This window comes from Pseudophryne corroboree, chromosome 10 (genome assembly GCF_028390025.1).
Source record: "Pseudophryne corroboree isolate aPseCor3 chromosome 10, aPseCor3.hap2, whole genome shotgun sequence".
Taxonomy (NCBI): domain Eukaryota; kingdom Metazoa; phylum Chordata; class Amphibia; order Anura; family Myobatrachidae; genus Pseudophryne; species Pseudophryne corroboree.
This window is the reverse complement of record NC_086453.1, coordinates 163,308,617-163,328,718: the sequence shown is the minus strand read 5'-3', so window position 1 is coordinate 163,328,718 and position 20,102 is coordinate 163,308,617. Positions and strand designations below refer to the sequence as shown.

Genomic DNA, 20,102 nt, shown 5'->3' with positions numbered 1-20,102 from the left:
CGGTCGGAAAGACCGTTCCAGAAGGCAGCTCTCAGGGCGTCATTATTCCAGCGTAGTTCGGAAGCAATGGTCTGGAAATGAACCACGTACTGACCCACGGAACGGGCGCCCTGTCGAACACGGAGCAAGTCGGAAGAAGCAGTGGTCATTCTGCCGGGTTCGTCGAAAATCCTTCGAAGGACGAGATGAAGTTGGTATAGTTGGAAACCATGGGATCAGATCGTTCCCATAATGGAGACACCCAATCCAAAGCAGAACCTTCCAACAGAGAAATAATATATGCTACCTTGGACCGGTCTGTAGGAAAGTTGTGTGCAAGTAGCTCGAAATGTACCTCGCATTGGTTCAAGAAACCACGACAATTTTTAGGATTCCCATTATAGCGGGACGGAGTAGGCAGCTGAAGGCGTGGAGTGATACCGGCCGATGGTTGAACATTGCTGGCAACGGCGACTGGTGCGACTACTGGAACAGGTGCCGGAATTACTGAGGCTAGAGACGCCTGAATCTGATCCAGACGCCCGGACAACTGCTGGAGGTACTGCATCACCTGGCCTTGTGCCGCTTCCTGACTTTGTACTCGAGAAGCCAGGTTCTGGATGGCACTTGAGTCCGTGTTCCGATTCCCCGGGTCCATGGGGCCTGAGTATACCATCACTGACCTGGTTTGGGAGTGTTGTGGACTCGGGGCTTCTTCCGATGACCGGGAAGAGGAACCGCTACTGGGTCGCAGTAGAGATGGCCGGATGTAGGTCTTCCTCATGCAGGATTAAGACGGCAGGCAGGAAGCACAGAGGAATTCTTGAAGGTCTCCTGAAAGACAAGCCTTGTAGAAATACTGAAGGCTGAGGTACTGAGATATTGAAGGCACTGTGGTGTTGGAGACACTGTGGTGTTGGAGGCACTGAGGTGCTGGGAGTACAGGGAGTGCTGGGAGGCACGGAGGTACTTGGAGGCACGGAGGTACTTGGAGGCACGGGGGTGCTTGGAGGCACGAGGTGCTTGGAGGCAGGGAGGTAATTGGAGGCACGAGGTAATTGGAGGCACGGAGGTGCTTGGAGGTGCTTGGAGGCACGGAGGTGCTTGGAGGCACGAGGTAATTGGAGGCACGGAGGTGCTCGGAGGCACGGAGGTACTTGGAGGCACGGGGTGCTTGGAGGCACGGGGTGCTTGGAGGCACGGGGTGCTTGGAGGCACGGGATGCTTGTAGGCACAGGATGCTTGTAGGCACAGGAGATCACAGGGACGAGGGAGCTCTGGAATCGCAGCTTCCGCAGGAGAAACGAAGATACTCAGGCATCGGATCTCTGCCTGGTGTCTGGTCTTAAATCCCCCGCCCTAGCCTGATTGGCGGAGCAGGCAGGTGACGTCAGACCTGCTCCGCCTCCTTGCCCTCGCTTATGATGGCGGCGTCCTTGCTTCCGGGAAGCCGCCGGAGGGACGCGCCGACCCGCCGCCGAAGCCGGAGACCGCCAGAAGAAGAGAGGCGCCGGGCAGACCAGGCCACCCGCAGGAACAAGCGCGGTTGCCGCTGCACGAGGTGCGTGACATGATGTTAATGTTGATCTTTTCTTATCCAGTGTCTATGGTGAATTATTTCTTATCAGTTCAGACAGATCTCCAACGTGGAATACATAGGAAACAAAATAAAAGAGGAGCATACAATGTGTAGCAACGTTTGTTATGAAATAACATAAAAATAAGTCCAGTGACTTCTCCAACGGAAAAGAGACTCTGTAAGGTGTGAATCTTGATAGATGAGAAAGGGACAGTTCCTCACCACCTTTTCATATAGAGATGAACGTACCAAAACTCATTTAAAGAAGTATATCGCCATACATATCAAGGTATCTTTATAATTTCTAAGAGGAAAACAGCAAAATAAGTCGAAAGTTCGTTCAATTGAATGTACTACACTCACTTTCTTGGAATGCGGGTATCCTCATATAAAGGTTTCTTTAGAATGGATGCACGTGAAGCCTTCTCTTTTCCAAAAAAAGGTCATTTATTGTCACAAATAAAATTACATAAAAATTTTTTTCCCCTCCTTATATGTTACCATAAAAAAGGTATAGATACAATAGGTGGGTCAGATTGAATGAGACTGACATAGGTGAATTCCGGACTATCGCCTAGGTAACACCAATGTACTATACCTTCAAAATTTTGAATGGCAACAGGAGAACGCAGTAAAAACACGGATAAATCACTGTCTGGGTGCACCAACGCCGTTTCGACAACTCCTGAGGCTAAAGAGGAATTGCAGTGAGAACCATCACTATGAGACCCAAAAGAATATTATGAAAAAGAAATTCTTGAAGAAAGGTTATAATTCAGAACTTCTAGAAAAAGCGGAAGAAGAAGTGGAAGCTATAGACAGGAAAGATATCCTGAAAAAAGAAAATATGAAGTCCAAATCCAATCAGGCAGAATGGGCCTTTATCTCAGAATTTGGAGCTAATTACAAAAAACAGGAGCAAATCATCAGACAACACTGGCATCTCCTTCTAAGAGATCCAGTGTTGAAAGAAATCATTCCATCCCAACCAAAATTTATTTATAGGAAAGGAAAAAAACTAAAAAACACTTTGGTACAAAGCGCTCTGTCGATTCCTCCAATCCCATACGTACGAAGGGATTTCACAGATGCGGCACATGCATAGCATGCCGAACCATACAGTCAGACACTTCAAAAATCACTAGTTTTACGATCAATAATGTGGAATATAAAATTAATACTTTTATTACTTGTCACACAACTAATGTTGTGTATCTGATAAAATGTGAGTGTGGCCTATTATATGTGGGCAGAACAAGTAGAGCTCTTAAAACCAGGATAGCAGAGCATATACGTAATATAAAGAAAGGCCTACAAACACACTCGCTCTCTGAACATTTCTCCAAAAAACACAATTGTTCCACTTCTAAAATACTGTATTTTTTGGGTATTCAGCAAATTAGATCTAATTGGAGAGATAGGGACATTGAGACCAATCTCGCTAAGGCTGAAATGAGCTGGATCTTTAGATTAAACACCCTCTCCCCCTGTGGTTTAAATTCGGATTTCGGATTAAAATGGTTCATGTAATTTCTTTATAAATTTGTAATTATCATTTTGCCTCATTTATTGTTATTATATGGAGACTTATAAATTCCCCATTATACAGTATTGTTATGTTTTTCAAACCTTTTTATAAAATGATTCATAGGAGGCTATGTAAAAAAAATTAAAAATAAAAATCATGGGAGGTGTACACAGAGACGAGTGCCATCCATATCCACCAAGATTCCATTTAAGTTTTTTTCCATCTTTTGCGGTGTGTAACATAATGGATACAGTGAAAATGGGTCCACTACAAGGGAGATTTGATTCCCCTCCATTCGATTACCCTAAATATATAAACTCACTAAGAAAATGAAGATCACTATATACAACATTATTTGTGTTTCTGTAGTGTAGTGGAAACGGACAACGTCTAGATAATTTCCGGTCAGTGGAACGCACAATGGAACGCGGAAGTGCGGCTCCCGTAGAGAAAAGATCATGGAAGAGTCCATCTACCACGGATTCTAAGTTCATATACAACACACATTGATCGTGCAGGCTGAACCGCTGTGGGACTACGACTGCATTGATGGCATTGTGAATACACCAGTAGACCACAGCAGAAACGTAATCGCGGGCCACTTCCGGTTCAGTGGAACGCATGCTGGAACGCGGAAGTGTGGCTCCCGCGATCTTACCATAGACCTTTTAAACAGTTCATATTATTAAAATATTGTAAAGCACTTATAGATAACATAAGAACTGGTTATAGACATAGGAATCTAAATTGTAAAGATATAACTGGAGCCCGATATTTTTGGTAAAAAACATTACCCATGCTTCCTCACTACTTCCTGTTTTTAGAATATAAATATCCTGTCTGTCACTGTCCGGGCACACACCTTGAAAAAGACCTGTGGGTCGAAACGGCGTTGGTGCACCCAGACAGTGATTTATCCGTGTTTTTACTGCGTTCTCCTGTTGCCATTCAAAATTTTGAAGGTATAGTACATTGGTGTTACCTAGGCGATAGTCCGGAATTCACCTATGTCAGTCTCATTCAATCTGACCCCCCTATTGTATCTATACCTTTTTTATGGTAACATATAAGGAGGAAAAAAAATGTATGTAATTTTATTTGTGACAATAAATGACCTTTTTTTGGAAAAGAGAAGGCTTCACGTGCATCCATTCTAAAGAAACCTTTATATGAGGATACCCGCATTCCAAGAAAGTGAGTGTAGTACATTCAATTGAACGAACTTTCGACTTCTTTTGCTGTTTTCCTCTTAGAAATTATAAAGATACCTTGATATGTATGGCAATATACTTCTTTAAGTGAGTTTTGGTACGTTCATCTCTATATGAAAAGGTGGTGAGGAACTGTCCCTTTCTCATCTATCAAGATTCACACCTTACAGAGTCTCTTTTCCGTTGGAGAAGTCACTGGACTTATTTTTATGTTATTTCATAACAAACGTTGCTACACATTGTATGCTCCTCTTTTATTTTGTTTCCTATGTATTCCACGTTGGAGATCTGTCTGAACTGATAAGAAATAATTCACCATAGACACTGGATAAGAAAAGATCAACATTAACATCAGTTCATTGGGATTTCATGTGACGTATATTGATTTATTTTATATTTTTCACTTCATTTCTGTATTAAGTATCGCCTTTGATTTCCCCTCAACAAACCCTCATATTTAACATTCAAAAGTTACTCGAACCATTTGAAATGAGATCTGACTTTAGGAATCAAGATTATATTATCAATAGTAAAATTGAAGAATTTGAACAGACCTTGATTATTACTAAGAATAAGAAATTTCAGAGGGACCTGTTTGATTACAAACAAGTATTGAAGTGTGGAATCTTATTTATTATATCATATATTGATTTATGCTTTATGTATCTTACATCTGCGAATATATTATAATAGGCTTACAAATTAGGTTGGCTCATAGCTAAAGGGGCAGAGATTAGCACTAGTCCAATCACACAGCAATGTACATTATATGAACATTCCTATACATATGCATGTGATTGGCTCATTTGGGTTTAGGAATTATATATCTACTTGTCCAAGAGATATGTCAAGGTAAAGTGTAATTATACTTTACAGAGATATATAATCCTGGCTCATTGACTATGTGGGTATGAATATAGCTACTGAAAACAATTACTGTCCAAGCAATACATCTGTGCACATGGTAAATATACTTTATGCAGGGATGTATCCTTCTGGCTCATTTGATATATCAATGCTCTATACCTTAGGGGTATAAATATATTGTCCAACTTTGCAGAGCCTTATATAATATATGCAGATTTGTATGATTTAGAGATTCCAAAAAATGAGTTTGAACCATGGAATAATAGCTCTATTTCAATAACACTTTATTCTAGGTATACAAAATACAAGATATGAAAAACACAATGATAATAAATCCTATAATTATTATTAACTGCAGTACATATTAAACAAACACAAACAATATTACAAACTTAAACAATTAACACACATACTGTACACTTGCAAGAATTATTGAGGGTTAAATGCATAGCTACCTTCTTCTGATGTCTTAGGATCCTTTCCTTGTCTCTTTCCCTCTGCACTAACTAAAGACTGCTCCAAACCCTGTCTTATATCCCAACTTTAACAATCCCAATTTACATATTCAAAGGTGTTGTAAAACATATCAGATAATTTGTTCAACAGTGACGAGCAGGGGGTGAATTCTGGAGTCATAGCGTCTGATATTTGTTTGTCTATCAAGGTTTTCCTTTGGTTATTTTGGAGTGTAAATACTGCTAGTGTTCATCAACATTTGAGACTTCGTTAATTCAATTGATCCTAGGAGTCATTGTCTCAAAGCAGAAGGCCGAATAACATACATTGCTCAGGATATGCAGATTCCTGATTGTAGTCTTAGGCACTTCCTTGCGCATGCCATTACCTGTGTGCCTTTGAAGTGACCTAAACCAAGTGGCTTGCTGATTTTATCTATCAGAATCAAATTATTTATTTGCTACAGACATATATCTGTATGCAGACATTGCATTACATTATTCCCTACTATGCCTATACACACAAAAGCATACACATATATACCATCTAACTAGATCGATACTTCCTATGCATGTTCACTATAAGTTATATTAAATCTACTAGAAATTATACATTTATTGTATAGTAACTAAGGATCTACGGAATTGCGGGTAACACATCTTCTACGCTCTCGGCGGCCTGACGGTCATGGTCAGATGTGGGATTCATCTCACATAAAGGATGTGTGGGGAATTATGAAGGGCTTTCAGTCTATGTGGTGTCCAAATGTGATATTATGTAGTCTGGCTTTATGTCCCAATTGCCAAAACTGTTTCCCACACATGGGCTAAGCCTTACAGTGAACAGCAAATCTATCTCTACATACATGCTACTAAATTGTCTAAACATTCAACTGATATATACTAGCCTATTTTATCTATTCCCTACTACAAAATATATGTACAATCCTAATCATGGTTGAATATCACACTTATTATATTCGTTAGAATTTTGATCCAAATCTAGTACCGATTAAATGATGTTTTTCAGATTTGATTACATATGTGGTAACACAAGGACAAGTTAGAACTTATAATAGATCTTTTAGGATGGAGGGATTTAGTTCCAGAGATCATTGTCAATCTGGATCTCGGTCTAGACATAGACCTGGATCCAATACCAGGTCTCAGGTCCAAAGAAGACAACAACGGTATAGAGAGCATCCTGACTTTGTGAGTAAATCAAACATGGATTCACAATGGCAACAATCCTCTAAAAATAAGAATCAAAACACTTTAAAAAGAAGCTCCCCAATGAGGAGATCTTCTGTAGAAGAGAGGATAAGTCCTAGTAAGCAGTTTCAGACTAACACACAGGGAGCAAGACCAAAGGTGCAAATCAATACAAAAAGAAACAGCTCCAATAATTTTTTAGATCAGGATGTATATCCCATTTGGAAACAAAAAAACAGATTCAGTACATTACAACAAGATTCCCCAAAGAGAAAAGAGCTAGAACTAGAGGAAGAAGAGGCGGTAGACGGAAACGTGTCCAAGAACGCAAGGAATTCTTGAGACATTTATTTATTTATTTATTAACAGTTTCTTATATAGCGCAGCAAATTCCGTTGCACTTTACAATTTGAAATAACAATAACAAACTGGGTGATAACAGTCATAGAGGTAGGAAGGCCCTGCTCGCAAGCTTACAATCTATAGGGAAATAGGCATATGTACATAAGGAAAGGTGCTATCTATTGCATAGAATGAGAAGACGTGAGGATATGTGTGGACAGTACAGAGTGGATGTAATTTGATAGGAAGGTTTATGAAAGTTATGTGGTCGGTTCAGGAATTTGATACGCTTGCCTAAAGAGGTGAGTTTTGAGGGAACGCTTGAAGGTTTGGAGACTAGAGGAGAGTCTTATTGTGCGTGGTAGGGCATTCCACAGGGTGGGTGCAGCCCGATGAAAGTCCTGCAGTCGTGAGTGGGAGCGAGTAATGAGTGTGGATGAGAGACGCAGGTCTTGTGAAGAGCGCAGAGGTCGGGTTGGGAGATATTTTGTGATAAGCGAAGTGATGTACGTTGGTGTAGTTTGGTTAATGGCCTTGTGTGTGAGTAAAAGTATTTTATATTGAATGCGGTAGAGTACAGTTAACCAATGGAGGAACTGACAGAGTGGATCTGCAGACGATTAACGTCTAGCGAGGAAGATAAGCCTCGCCGCTGCATTCAGAATGGATTGTAGTGGTGAGAGTCTTGTTTTGGGAAGACCAGTTAGGAGACTATTGCAATAATCAATGCGGGAGATAATGAGAGCGTGGATTAGAGTTTTAGCAGTGTCTTGTGTAAGGTATGGTCGTATTTGGATATGTTTTTTAGATGCATGTAACATGATCTTGAGACAGATTGAATGTGGGGAACAAAGGACAGATCAGAGTCAAGGATGACACCTAGGCAGCGAGCTTGTGGGGTAGGGTAGATAGTCGAGTTTTCAACAGTGATAGAGATATCAGGTTGGTACCTACTATTGGCCGGTGGAAATATAATTAACTCTGTCTTTGAAATATTAAGTTTGAGGTGGCGAGATGTCATCCAGGATGAGATGGCAGAAAGGCATTCAGTGACACGGTCCAGTACAGATAGGGACAAGTCAGGGGAGGATAGGTAGATTTGAGTATCATCTGCGTACAGATGATACTGAAAACCAAAAGCGCTGATTAGTTTACCAAGAGATGAGGTATAGATAGAGAAAAGCAGAGGACCCAAGACTGAGCCTTGCGGTACTCCAACTGAAAGAGGTAGCGAAGAGGAGGTAGATTCAGAGAAGCGAACACTGAAGGAGCGATTAGATAGGTATGATAGGAACCAAGAAAGGGCTGTGTCTTTAAGACCTAGGGATTGTAGTGTCTGTATGAGAAGACAGTGGTCTACAGTGTCAAATGCAGCAGATAGATCTAGAAGAATAAGTAGTGAGTAGTGGCCTTTAGACTTCGTAGTGACCAAATCATTAACCACTTTAGTCAGTGCCGTCTCTGTGGAATGTTGGGAACGGAAGCCTGACTGAAGTGGGTCCAACAAAGTGTATGAGTTAAGAAAGTGTGTGAGTCGAGTGTAGGCAAGTCTCTCAAGTAGCTTAGAGAGACAAGGGAGCTGAGAGATAGGGTGGTAGTTTGAGAGAGCATTAGGGTCAGAATTTTGTTTTTTTAAAATGGGAGTAATCACTGCATGCTTGAAGAGTGAAGGAAAAATACCAGTAGAGAGAGAGAGATTACAGACATAAAGGCCTCTTTAATTTATCTTCTCGGATACTCGCTGAGAGCGAAAAGGCAATAATAGCAAAAGAAGAGAAATATGCTCTGCGCTCCAGATTTATTAGTAATTAATTAAATAATAAATTAATTAATTAAGTGCAGTCTAGCAGGGTGAATAATTGACTCAATGCAACTATTTTATATCACAAATGTTTATATCAAATTATTAAACTCAACAAATACAAAGAATCGGTTTACATAGAAAACATATTAAAAAGACACGTATATCCTAACTTTATAATGTGCACATTAAAGAATAATAATGTGTCTAGCCTAAAAATGTGCTGGTTCTAACAACAGACTGTAAACTCACTGTTGATTTAAACAGGGAAAAGCTCTTTATAGTATCAACTTCTAAAAACACTGGCGTCCCAGTGTGATTATAGATGGTATGACTCTGCAATAGGTTAAAGTTACTTTAGGTATATATGCCGTGATAGTTACCACCGTGCTGGTTCCTGAGTGATGCTGCAGGGTCCTGTGTGAAATTACACGGGGTGAGACAAGGTGCTGCAATTAGTGTCTCTGATGATCAATGTGAAACTGACCCGCTTGTGATATAATGTAGCTAAATTCAAGGCCGTCAGTCCTCAACGGAATGTAGCTGACTCCAGAAAATTCACAGCGGAGGACGTCACCCGTATGATAGATAGTTCGGTGAATGGCTATGTGGCTACAACTTAGCCGGCACTGACTCGACCTCACTGCGGGGGTCCGTGGATGAATGGCTGTATAGCTCCACTTGGCCAGCGCTGACTCAACCTCACTGCGGGGGTCCGTGGATAAATGGCTGTATGGCTCCACTTAGCCGGCACTGACTCGACCTCACTGCGGGGGTCCGTGGATATCCGTCTCGCGGGTCTGTTTCTCCAAAAGCAGCTGCGGCTGTGGCTGTACCAAGTTGGAAATGGCTATACTGTAGGTAACCAGCGGAGTGCGGGAATTTCAAACATAAAGAGCTGATCCGTGCTGTGTTAATGTTCAATCAATCACACTCAGATGTGAGAAAGGGGCGTCAACGCGTTTCGTCTCCTAGCAACCGGAGACTTCCTCAAGACGAATGGCAAAAGGCCTTAAATTTGCTCCAGCACAGAAACCAGATATGTTTGGATTATTTATCGAATTAAATTGTTATACTAGAGACCTATGTAGGAAACAATATTTTATTCAAAAGGATCTAAAAAAGCGTAAAGCAATGGGGACACCCATTGTATTGGATTCTAGTGATGAGCTAGGGCTGAATATGTTAATGGAGTTGGAAAAAGAAAGCTCTAATGTCAGTCCTACAATTAAAATCTATAATGTTGATAGAGGGAACGGGAGAGAGATAAAATTTAGAAATAAACCTGAGTTCTATCCTCTCCAGCACATGAGCGGTAATATTCAAGCTTTCTATAATCTAATGTTAAAAGACATTCAAACACTTTGTAATGCACCGAAACTAGTTTCTACTAGGAGAGATAATTTACATCCACGTAAAAGAGCTGCCCTAAGGGATCTTATGAAAGATGATAGTATCATTATAAAGGCAGCAGATAAGGGAGGGGGTACAGTAATACAAGATCGTAGCGATTACGTTATAGAAGCACATAGACAATTAAAAAACACTCGTTTCTATACAACATTGAGGGAGGACCCAACTATTAAGTATCAGAGTGAAATTAAGACACTCTTGGATTTTGCATTGGTGGATGGTACAATATCTAAGACCGAGCATGCTTTTTTTATTTAATAAATTTCCCATTATCCCCACTTATTATCACCTCCCTAAAATCCACAAATCACTCCTATCACCTCCTGGACGTCCTATTATTTCTGGTGTTGGGTCCCTCACATCTAATTTATCTGCTTTCGTTGATTCATTTCTTCAACCTCATGTCACTACACTGAAATCATATATTAGGGACTCCACACAATTTTTAAACATGATTAAGAACGTAAAATGGAAAAATGGTTACAGGTCTTTGACTTGCGATGTGGAGTCCTTATATAGCAATATACCACATGGTCAGGGTGTAATGGCCACCGAATCTTACTTAATAACCGATAATTCTATGGATGGTTTTTTGCGTCAATTTATAATAGACGCTATCAAATTCATATTATCTCATAATTATTTCACTTTTGATGATTTGTTTTATCTACAGGTCCTCGGTGTGGCGATGGGTGCCAGGTTCGCCCCGAGTTTTGCTACTCTATACATGGGGCGATTGGAGGAGTCCCTTATTTGGGGGGGCCCATTCGGGGCGAACCTGGTACTTTATGGTCGCTATATCGATGACCTGTTTTTCATTTGGGACGGGGATTTACAATCCACTTCATAATTTCTCACGTTTTTAAATTCTAATGATTATGGTTTACAGTTCACTAGCACCATTCACGATTCACATATCACGTTCTTGGATATTGATCTATCCATCAATGATGGCGTAATTGTCACTTCCACCTTTCGTAAAGAGGTTGATACGAATAATTTTTTAAATTATAGAAGCTGCCATTTTCGTCCTTGGCTTAATAACATCCCCAAAAGCCAATATCTTAGAATCCGTCGAAATTGCTCACAGATGGTACAATCTGAGAGACAGGCTACAGTCCTTACTTCTGCATTTAAAGATCAGGGCTATCTGGATAAATTAATGGAGGATGCTTTGCTAGAGACCCGCTCGAGAGATAGAGATTCACTATTGGTATCTAAGATAGAGAAAGATCATCTTTTTAAAGCAGATGGACAACAGCCTAGATTTATTACTAGATTTAATACAGGCTCAAAAGAAATCCAGGCCATAATAAATAAAAATTACTCTGTGCTGAAGACCGATAGAATCTTATCTACTATATTAGATGAGAAACCATGTGTAATATTTAAAAGAGCTGCAAATCTACAAACTTACCTTGCCTCTAGTCATTTCAAAACATTGGATACAAATTCATTAGCTAGTAAGAATATGTGGCTACAGAGACCAAAAAGGCCACAAGGTTGCTATAAATGTAGTAAACAGAGGTGTATTACCTGCTTATTCATTATGGATAAAACTACGAAGGTCTTCTCACATACTTGTGGAACACAATTCGAGATACGAGGTAATATCAATTGCAGAACTAATTATGTGGTCTATGCCATAAGTTGTGTTTGTGGGATACAGTATGTAGGTCGCACAACACGTTTACTACATACTAGATTTCTAGAACATAAGAATAATATTAAGAGGTACCAGTCAACATAGTTTGGTCAGACATGTATTAGATACCCACAATGGAGATGTTAAGAGTATAAGTATACAAGGTATAGAACACATTGAACCTACCACCAGGGGAGGCTATAGGTATAATCGCCTGTGCAAATGGGAGGCTTTTTGGATACATACTCTGGGTACTCTCTTTCCAGAAGGTCTAAATGACTGCATTGAAATGAATAACATGTGATCCAGGGGGCCTAATATCCAAACATGATGAATTGATAGTTATTGGTTGTATATTTAATAATGATATATTTAATGATATTTTAGTATTAATAATATCTTATCTGTGTCTAGAGGTTATTGGATAAATATAAATTAATATATTCTTCTTCTTTTTGTCTAGTTCATTGATCCAAGGGTCTACTGATGTGTGTATGCCTATGTGCAGCAATTTGGTGTATGACATAATAAGTAATCATCATGTTGTTTATATTAGGGAGTTCAGAAGATGTCACTATACTACATTTTAGGGCATTTTTAGGACGATAAATAGCTCATGGAGGATAAATTTGTAGTGATTGAAGCATTACTTCTGGATTCGTTTAGAATCTCTCTCGTTATTATTATACTTCAATTAATTAATATTATTATGATAAATTAAAATTATTATAAGAAATTAAAATTATTATGCGGGTGCTTTTCTGCTCGTGTTCTCATGAATATGTGGTATGTGTGCTATATCGTCTTACATTTCTAAACCAAAAATATTTAAACATTTTCAATAATGAAATAGTTTAAGGGTCAATTAATAGTTTATCAAATATATTAATTAATAATAATAAAAAATAATAATAATAAAAAATTGAACAATGTTTGTGGTGGGACTTGATCCCGGGTCTGTCGGGTTGCGGGCCTGGAGGATTAGTGCATTGAGCCACACGACCTCATATTAATCAGAGGTCTGAATTGGTATACAGTATCTAACAAATATATAAGAAGCATACATACTAATTATCTCTCCGTGCTGTCTATTAAAATCAAATTAAACAAATCATTGTAGATAGATATATTTGTCTAGATAGAAAGTATTAGATTTGTGTTGTATTTATTTTAATGTGTATGTTTTTTTGCCATTTGAAAATATAATCATTATGGTTCATATATTGCATTACTTATATTAAGGTTCACACCAGGTATTAATCTACACAGGTGTCCCTAATCTAAAGAATGTGCTATGGAGGAATTTTCATTGGATAATGACTCCTTTAAATATGAGCTATTTCCCAAGCACAGGAACTTATTCTGATGAAACCGACTGCCCTTAAGTCGGAGAAATGTGTTAATTAAGGCTGGAGCAACACCATCTACGTTTCTGACCGCCTTCACATACCTGCTTTCAGGCATTCAGCCAATCATCTTTGCTGCCGTGGAGCCGCGTCTGTCTTCCCCCCCAGGACCTGCCAACGTCCGCACACTACCTTTCTGGGACCTGCCTTCGTCTCTACACATCAGTTCCCGCACTGCATGGTCCTCCTTGTGCCATAGGATACGGCTGCAGCATATCATCACACTTGCGGTGAGCGTCCAGCGGTCTGGACGGATGTATTTGTGTGGGGGTTTAAAAAGTGTAGCAGTACGCAGGCTATGAGAATCTAAAGCTCATCTGTGCTTAGGCGGCTTTCAAAATAACCTCATCTATATGCTCTTTCCAACACAGTATATACAGAGGCATTTACAAATTATTGTGGATTGACTTCATCATTTGGAGTTGGAAGCAGGCTATTGTATTCATTAACACTCTGCATCTTGTCCTACAGCAATTATTGGACATTTCCTTTTACGGGACAATCATGGTGTAATAATAGTTATCAGTGATGGTCAGCTGATTACTTGCTCCTTTTATAGTATTCATGTTGTTCATTTGAATTTCTCTGACGTCCTAAGTGGATGCTGGGACTCCGTAAGGACCATGGGGAATAGCGGCTCCGCAGGAGACTGGGCACAACTAAAAGAAAGCTTTAGACTACTGGTGTGCACTGGCTCCTCCCTCTATGACCCTCCTCCAGACTTCAGTTAGAATATTGTGCCCGGCTGAGCTGGATGCACACTAGGGGCTCTCCTGAGCTCCTAGAAAGAAAGTATATTTTAGGTTTTTTATTTTACAGTGAGATCTGCTGGCAACAGACTCACTGCAGCGAGGGACGAAGGGGAGAAGAAGCGAACCTACCTAACTGGTGGTAGCTTGGGCTTCTTAGGCTACTGGACACCATTAGCTCCAGAGGGATCGACCACAGGACCCGACCTCGATGTTCGGTCCCAGAGCCGCGCCGCCGGCCCCCTTACAGAGCCAGAAACAAGAAGTGTTCCGGAAAATCGGCGGCAGAAGACTTCTGTCTTCAACAAGGTAGCGCACAGCACTGCAGCTGTGCGCCATTGCTCATGCACGCCTCACACTATGGTCACTGATGGGTGCAGGGCGCTGGGGGGGGGGGGGGGGCGCCCTGAGGGCAATATAATACACCTTGGCTGGCAAATCTACACCATATATAGTCAGGAAGGCTATATAGGTGTAAAAATACCCCTGCCAGAATTCCAGAAAAAGCGGGAGAAGTCTACCAGAAAAGGGGCGGGGCTATCTCCCTTAGCACAATGGCGCCATTTTTCCCTCACAGCTCCGCTGGAAGGACGCTCCCTGGCTCTCCCCTGCAGTGTCACGCTACATAAGGGTAAAAAAGAGGGGGTGGGCACTAAATTTAGGCGCAGTATATATATTATAAGCAGCTATAAGGGAAAAACACTCATTTATAGTGGGATCCCTGTGTTATATAGCGCTCTGGTGTGTGCTGGCATACTCTCTCTCTGTCTCCCCAAAGGGCTTTGTGGGGGTCCTGTCCTCTGTCAGAGCATTCCCTGTGTGTATGCGGTGTGTCGGTACGGCTGTGTCGACATGTTTGATGAGGAGGCTTATGTGGAGGCGGAGCAGATGCCGATAAATGTGATGTCACCCCCTGCGGGGTCGACACCTGAGTGGATGGTTCTGTGGAAGGAATTACGCGACAGTGTCGACTCCTTGCATAAAAGGTTTGACGACATACCGAATATGGGACAGCTGGCTTCTCAGCCTGTGCCTGCCCAGGCGTCTCAAAAGCCATCAGGGGCTCTAAAACGCCCGCTACCTCAGATGGCAGACACAGATGTCGACACGGATACTGACTCCAGTGTCGACGACGATGAGACTAATGTATCTTCCAATAGGGCCACACGTTATATGATTGAGGCAATGAAAAATGTGTTGCATATTTCTGATGTTACCCCGGGTACCACAAAAAAGGGTAGTATGTTTGGAGAGAAAAAACTACCAGTTGTTTTTCCTCCATCTGAAGAATTAAATGAAGTGTGTGAAGAAGCGTGGGCTTCCCCCGATAAGAAACTGGTAATTTCTAAGAGGTTACTAATGGCGTACCCTTTCCCGCCAAAGGATAGGTCACGTTGGGAAACATCCCCTAGGGTGGATAAAGCGCTCACACGCTTGTCAAAGAAGGTGGCACTACCGTCTCCGGATACGGCCGCCCTGAAGGAATCTGCTGATAGAAAGCAGGAGGCTATCCTGAAGTCTATATACACACACACAGGTGTTATACTGTTACCAGCTATTGCTTCAGCATGGATGTGCAGTGCTGCAGCTGCGTGGTCAGATTCCCTGTCAGAAAATATTGATACCCTAGACAGGGACACTATATTGCTAACCGTAGAGCATATTAAAGACGCACTCTTATACATGAGGGATGCACAGAGGGATATTTGCCGGCTGGCATCTAAAATAAGTGCAATGTCCATTTCTGCCAGGAGAGAGTTATGGACTCGGCAGTGGACAGGAGATGCAGATTCTAAAAGGCTCATGGAAGTTTTGCCTTATAAGGGTGAGGAGTTGTTCGGGGATGGTCTCTCGGACCTCGTTTCCACAGCAACAGCTGGGAAATCTAAATTTTTACCCCATGTTCCCTCACAGCCAAAGAAAGCACCGTATTATCAGGTACAGTCCTTTCGGCCCAATAAGGGCAAGCGGGTTAAAGGCGCGTCCTTTCTGCCCAGAGGTAGAGGGAAAAAGCTGCAGCATACAGCCAGTTCCCAGGAGCAAAAGTCCTCCCCCGCTTCCTCTAAGTCCACAGCATGACGCTGGGGCTCCACAGGCGGAGCCAGGTACGGTGGGGGCCCGTCTCAAAAATTTCAGCGATCAGTGGGCTCGCTCACGGGTGGATCCCTGGATCTTTCAGGTAGTATCTCAGGGGTACAAGCTGGAATTCGAGACGTCTCCCCCCCCGCCGTTTCATCAAATCTGCCTTGCCAACAACTCCCTCAGCCAGGGAGGCAGTGTTAGAGGCAATTCACAAGCTGTATTCCCAGCAGGTGATAGTCAAGGTGCCCCTACTTCAACAAGGACGGGGTTACTATTCCACAATGTTTGTGGTACCGAAACCGGACGGTTCAGTGAGACCTATTTTAAATTTGAAATCCTTGAACACATATATAAAAAAATTCAAGTTCAAGATGGAATCGCTCAGGGCGGTTATTGCAAGCCTGGACGAGGGGGATTACATGGTATCACTGGACATCAAGGATGCTTACCTGAATGTCCCCATTTACCATCCTCACCAGGAGTACCTCAGATTTGTGGTACAGGATGGTCATTACCAATTCCAGACGTTGCCGTTCGGTCTACCCACGGCTCCGAGGGTCTTTACCAAGGTAATAGCCGAAATGATGATACTCCTTCGAAAGAAGGGAGTTTTAATTATCCCGTACTTGGATGATCTCCTGATAAAGGCGAGGTCCAGGGAGCAGTTGTTGGTCGGGGTAGCACTATCTCGGGAGGTGCTACAGCAGCACGGCTGGATTATAAATATTCCAAAGTCACAGCTGGTCCCTACGACACGTCTACTGTTCCTGGGGATGGTTCTGGACACAGAACAGAAAAAAGTGTTTCTCCCGGAGGAGAAGGCCAAGGAGCTGTCATCTCTAGTCAGAGGCCTCCTAAAACCAAAACAGGTGTCGGTGCATCACTGCACGCGGATCCTGGGAAAGATGGTAGCTTCCTACGAAGCAATTCCATTCGGCAGGTTCCATGCAAGAACTTTTCAGTGGGACCTGTTGGACAAGTGGTCCGGATCGCATCTTCAGATGCATCGGCTGATAACCCTGTCTCCAAGGACCAGGGTGTCTCTGCTGTGGTGGCTGCAGAGTGCTCATCTTCAAGAGGGCCGCAGATTCGGCATACAGGACTGGGCCCTGGTGACCACGGATGCCAGCCTTCGAGGCTGGGGGGCAGTCACACAGGGAAGAAACTTCCAAGGACTATGGTCAAGTCAAGAGACTTCCCTGTACATAAATATTCTGGAACTGAGGGCCATTTACAATGCCCTAAGTCAGGCAAAACCCCTGCTTCAAAACCAGCCGGTACTGATCCAGTCAGACAACATCACGGCGGTCGCCCATGTAAACCGACAGGGCGGCACGAGAAGCAGGACGGCGATGGCAGAAGCCACAAGGATTCTCCGATGGGCGGAAAATCACGTGTTAGCACTGTCAGCAGTGTTCATTCCAGGAGTGGACAACTGGGAAGCAGACTTCCTCAGCAGGCACGACCTCCAACCGGGAGAGTGGGGACTTCATCCAGAAGTCTTCCAACTGATTGTAAACCGTTGGGAAAGGCCACAGGTGGACATGATGGCGTCCCGCCTAAACAAAAAGCTAGAAAGATATTGCGCCAGGTCAAGAGCCCTCAGGCGATAGCTGTGGACGCTCTAGTGACACCGGGGGTGTACCGGTCGGTTTATGTGTTCCCTCCTCTTCCTCTCATACCAAAGGTACTGAGAATAATAAGGAGAAGAGGAGTAAGAACTATACTCATTGTTCCGGATTGGCCAAGAAGAGCTTGGTACCCGGAACTTCAAGAAATGATCTCAGAGGACCCATGGCCTCTGCCGCTCAGACAGGACCTGCTGCAGCAGGGGCCCTGTCTGTTCCAAGACTTACCGCGGCTGCGTTTGACGGCATGGCGGTTGAACACCGGATCCTGAAGGAAAAGGGCATTCCGGAAGAAGTTATTCCTACGCTGATTAAAGCTAGGAAAGAAGTAACCGCAAACCATTATCACCGCATATGGTGAAAATATGTTGCGTGGTGTGAGGCCAGGAAGGCCCCAACGGAGGAATTTCAGCTGGGCCGTTTCCTGCACTTCCTACAGTCAGGGGTGACTATGGGCCTAAAATTGGGTTCCATTAAGGTCCAGATTTCGGCTCTATCGATTTTCTTCCAGAGAGAACTGGCTTCACTGCCTGAAGTTCAAACTTTTGTTAAGGAAGTGCTGCATATTCTTCCCCCTTTTGTGCCTCCAGTGGCACCTTGGGATCTCAACGTGGTGTTGGATTTCCTAAAGTCTCGTTGGTTTGAGCCACTTAAAACCGTGGAATTGAAGTATCTCACGTGGACAGTGGTCATGTTGTTGGCCTTGGCTTCGGCCAGGCGGGTATCAGAATTGGCGGCTTTGTCATGTAAAAGCCCTTATCTGATTTTCCATATGGATGGGGCAGAATTGAGGACTCGTCCCCAATTTCTCCCAAAGGTGGTATCAGCCTTTCACCTGAACCAACCTATCGTGGTGCCTGCGGCTACTAAAGACTTGGAGGCTTCCAGGTTGTTGGACGTAGTCAGGGCCCTGAAAATTTATGTTTCCAGGACAGCTGGAGTCAGAAAGACTGACTCGCTATTTATCCTGTATGCGCCCAACAAGTTGGGTGCACCTGCTTCAAAGCAGACTATTGCTCGCTGGATCTGTAGTACGATTCAGCTTGCACATTCTGCGGCTGGACTGCCGCATCCTAAATCAGTGAAAGCCCATTCCACAAGGAAGGTGGGCTCTTCTTGGGCGGCTGCCCGAGGGGTCTCGGCTCTACAACTTTGCCGAGCAGCTACTTGGTCGGGGTCAAACACATTTGCTAAATTCTACAAGTTTGACACCCTGGATGAGGAGGACCTAGAGTTTGCCCATTCGGTGCTGCAGAGTCATCCGCACTCTCCCGCCCGTTTGGGAGCTGTGGTATAATCCCCATGGTCCTTACGGAGTCCCAGCATCCACTTAGGACGTCAGAGAAAATAAGAATTTACTCACCGGTAATTCTATTTCTCGTAGTCCGTAGTGGATGCTGGGCGCCCATCCCAAGTGCGGATTGTCTGCAATACTTGTATATAGTTTTTGCTTAACTAAAGGGTTATTGTTGAGCCATCTGTTAAGAGGCTCAGTTGTTCTCATACTGTTAACTGGGTATTGTATCACGAGTTATACGGTGTGATTGGTGTGGCTGGTATGAGTCTTACCCAGGATTCAAAATCCTTCCTTATTGTGTCAGCTCTTCCGGGCACAGTATCCTAACTGAAGTATGGAGGAGGGTCATAGAGGGAGGAGCCAGTGCACACCAGTAGTCTAAAGCTTTCTTTTAGTTGTGCCCAGTCTCCTGCGGAGCCGCTATTCCCCATGGTCCTTACGGAGTCCCAGCATCCACTACGGACTACGAGAAATAGAATTACCGGTGAGTAAATTCTTATTATAAACATTATATACTTTTTAAGGTTTTTTAATAAATTGTATCTACATATTCAGTGTCTTGCGCTCTCTTATATGGTTATACTAGTATAATTATATCTATAAAATATATTGATTATTTGGGTAAACACAGATACCCTACATAGGAGCTGCAGTCTATATGTAACCATATTAGAGTGAATTATATACACTGGTTCTAACTCACCTTAGCGCCTGTATTGATTTTGCTTCAACAGTAAAATCAATTGTTATATTGGGGTTTCTACAGAGGAGGACAGTGATCCAATCCTTAGTCCCCCCTCGAGCATTGTCCAGACAGCGGCAGTTATTACCAGCCTCCTAGCAGATTGATAGAGCGGGGGAGAGCTGGTTGATAAGGAAAAAGAGTGAATTGGAGGTCCTCCAATCGG

At 42.7% G+C, this 20,102-nt stretch overlaps 1 protein-coding gene across 6 annotated transcripts in view; it reads left to right on the top strand.

Moving 5' to 3' along the window:
* The window catches only part of LOC134966292 (NXPE family member 4-like), a 642,982-nt gene that overhangs the window by 100,828 nt on the left and 522,052 nt on the right, over positions 1 to 20,102 (top strand). The window contains exon 2 of one of the 6 annotated variants that reach the window (XM_063942910.1): positions 13,493 to 13,668. The exons of the other annotated variants lie outside the window; for them this stretch is intronic. Within the exon in view, the coding sequence (XP_063798980.1) occupies positions 13,493 to 13,668 (176 nt within the window). The remainder of the gene's footprint in view (positions 1 to 13,492; positions 13,669 to 20,102) is intronic. 6 annotated transcript variants of the gene reach the window in all.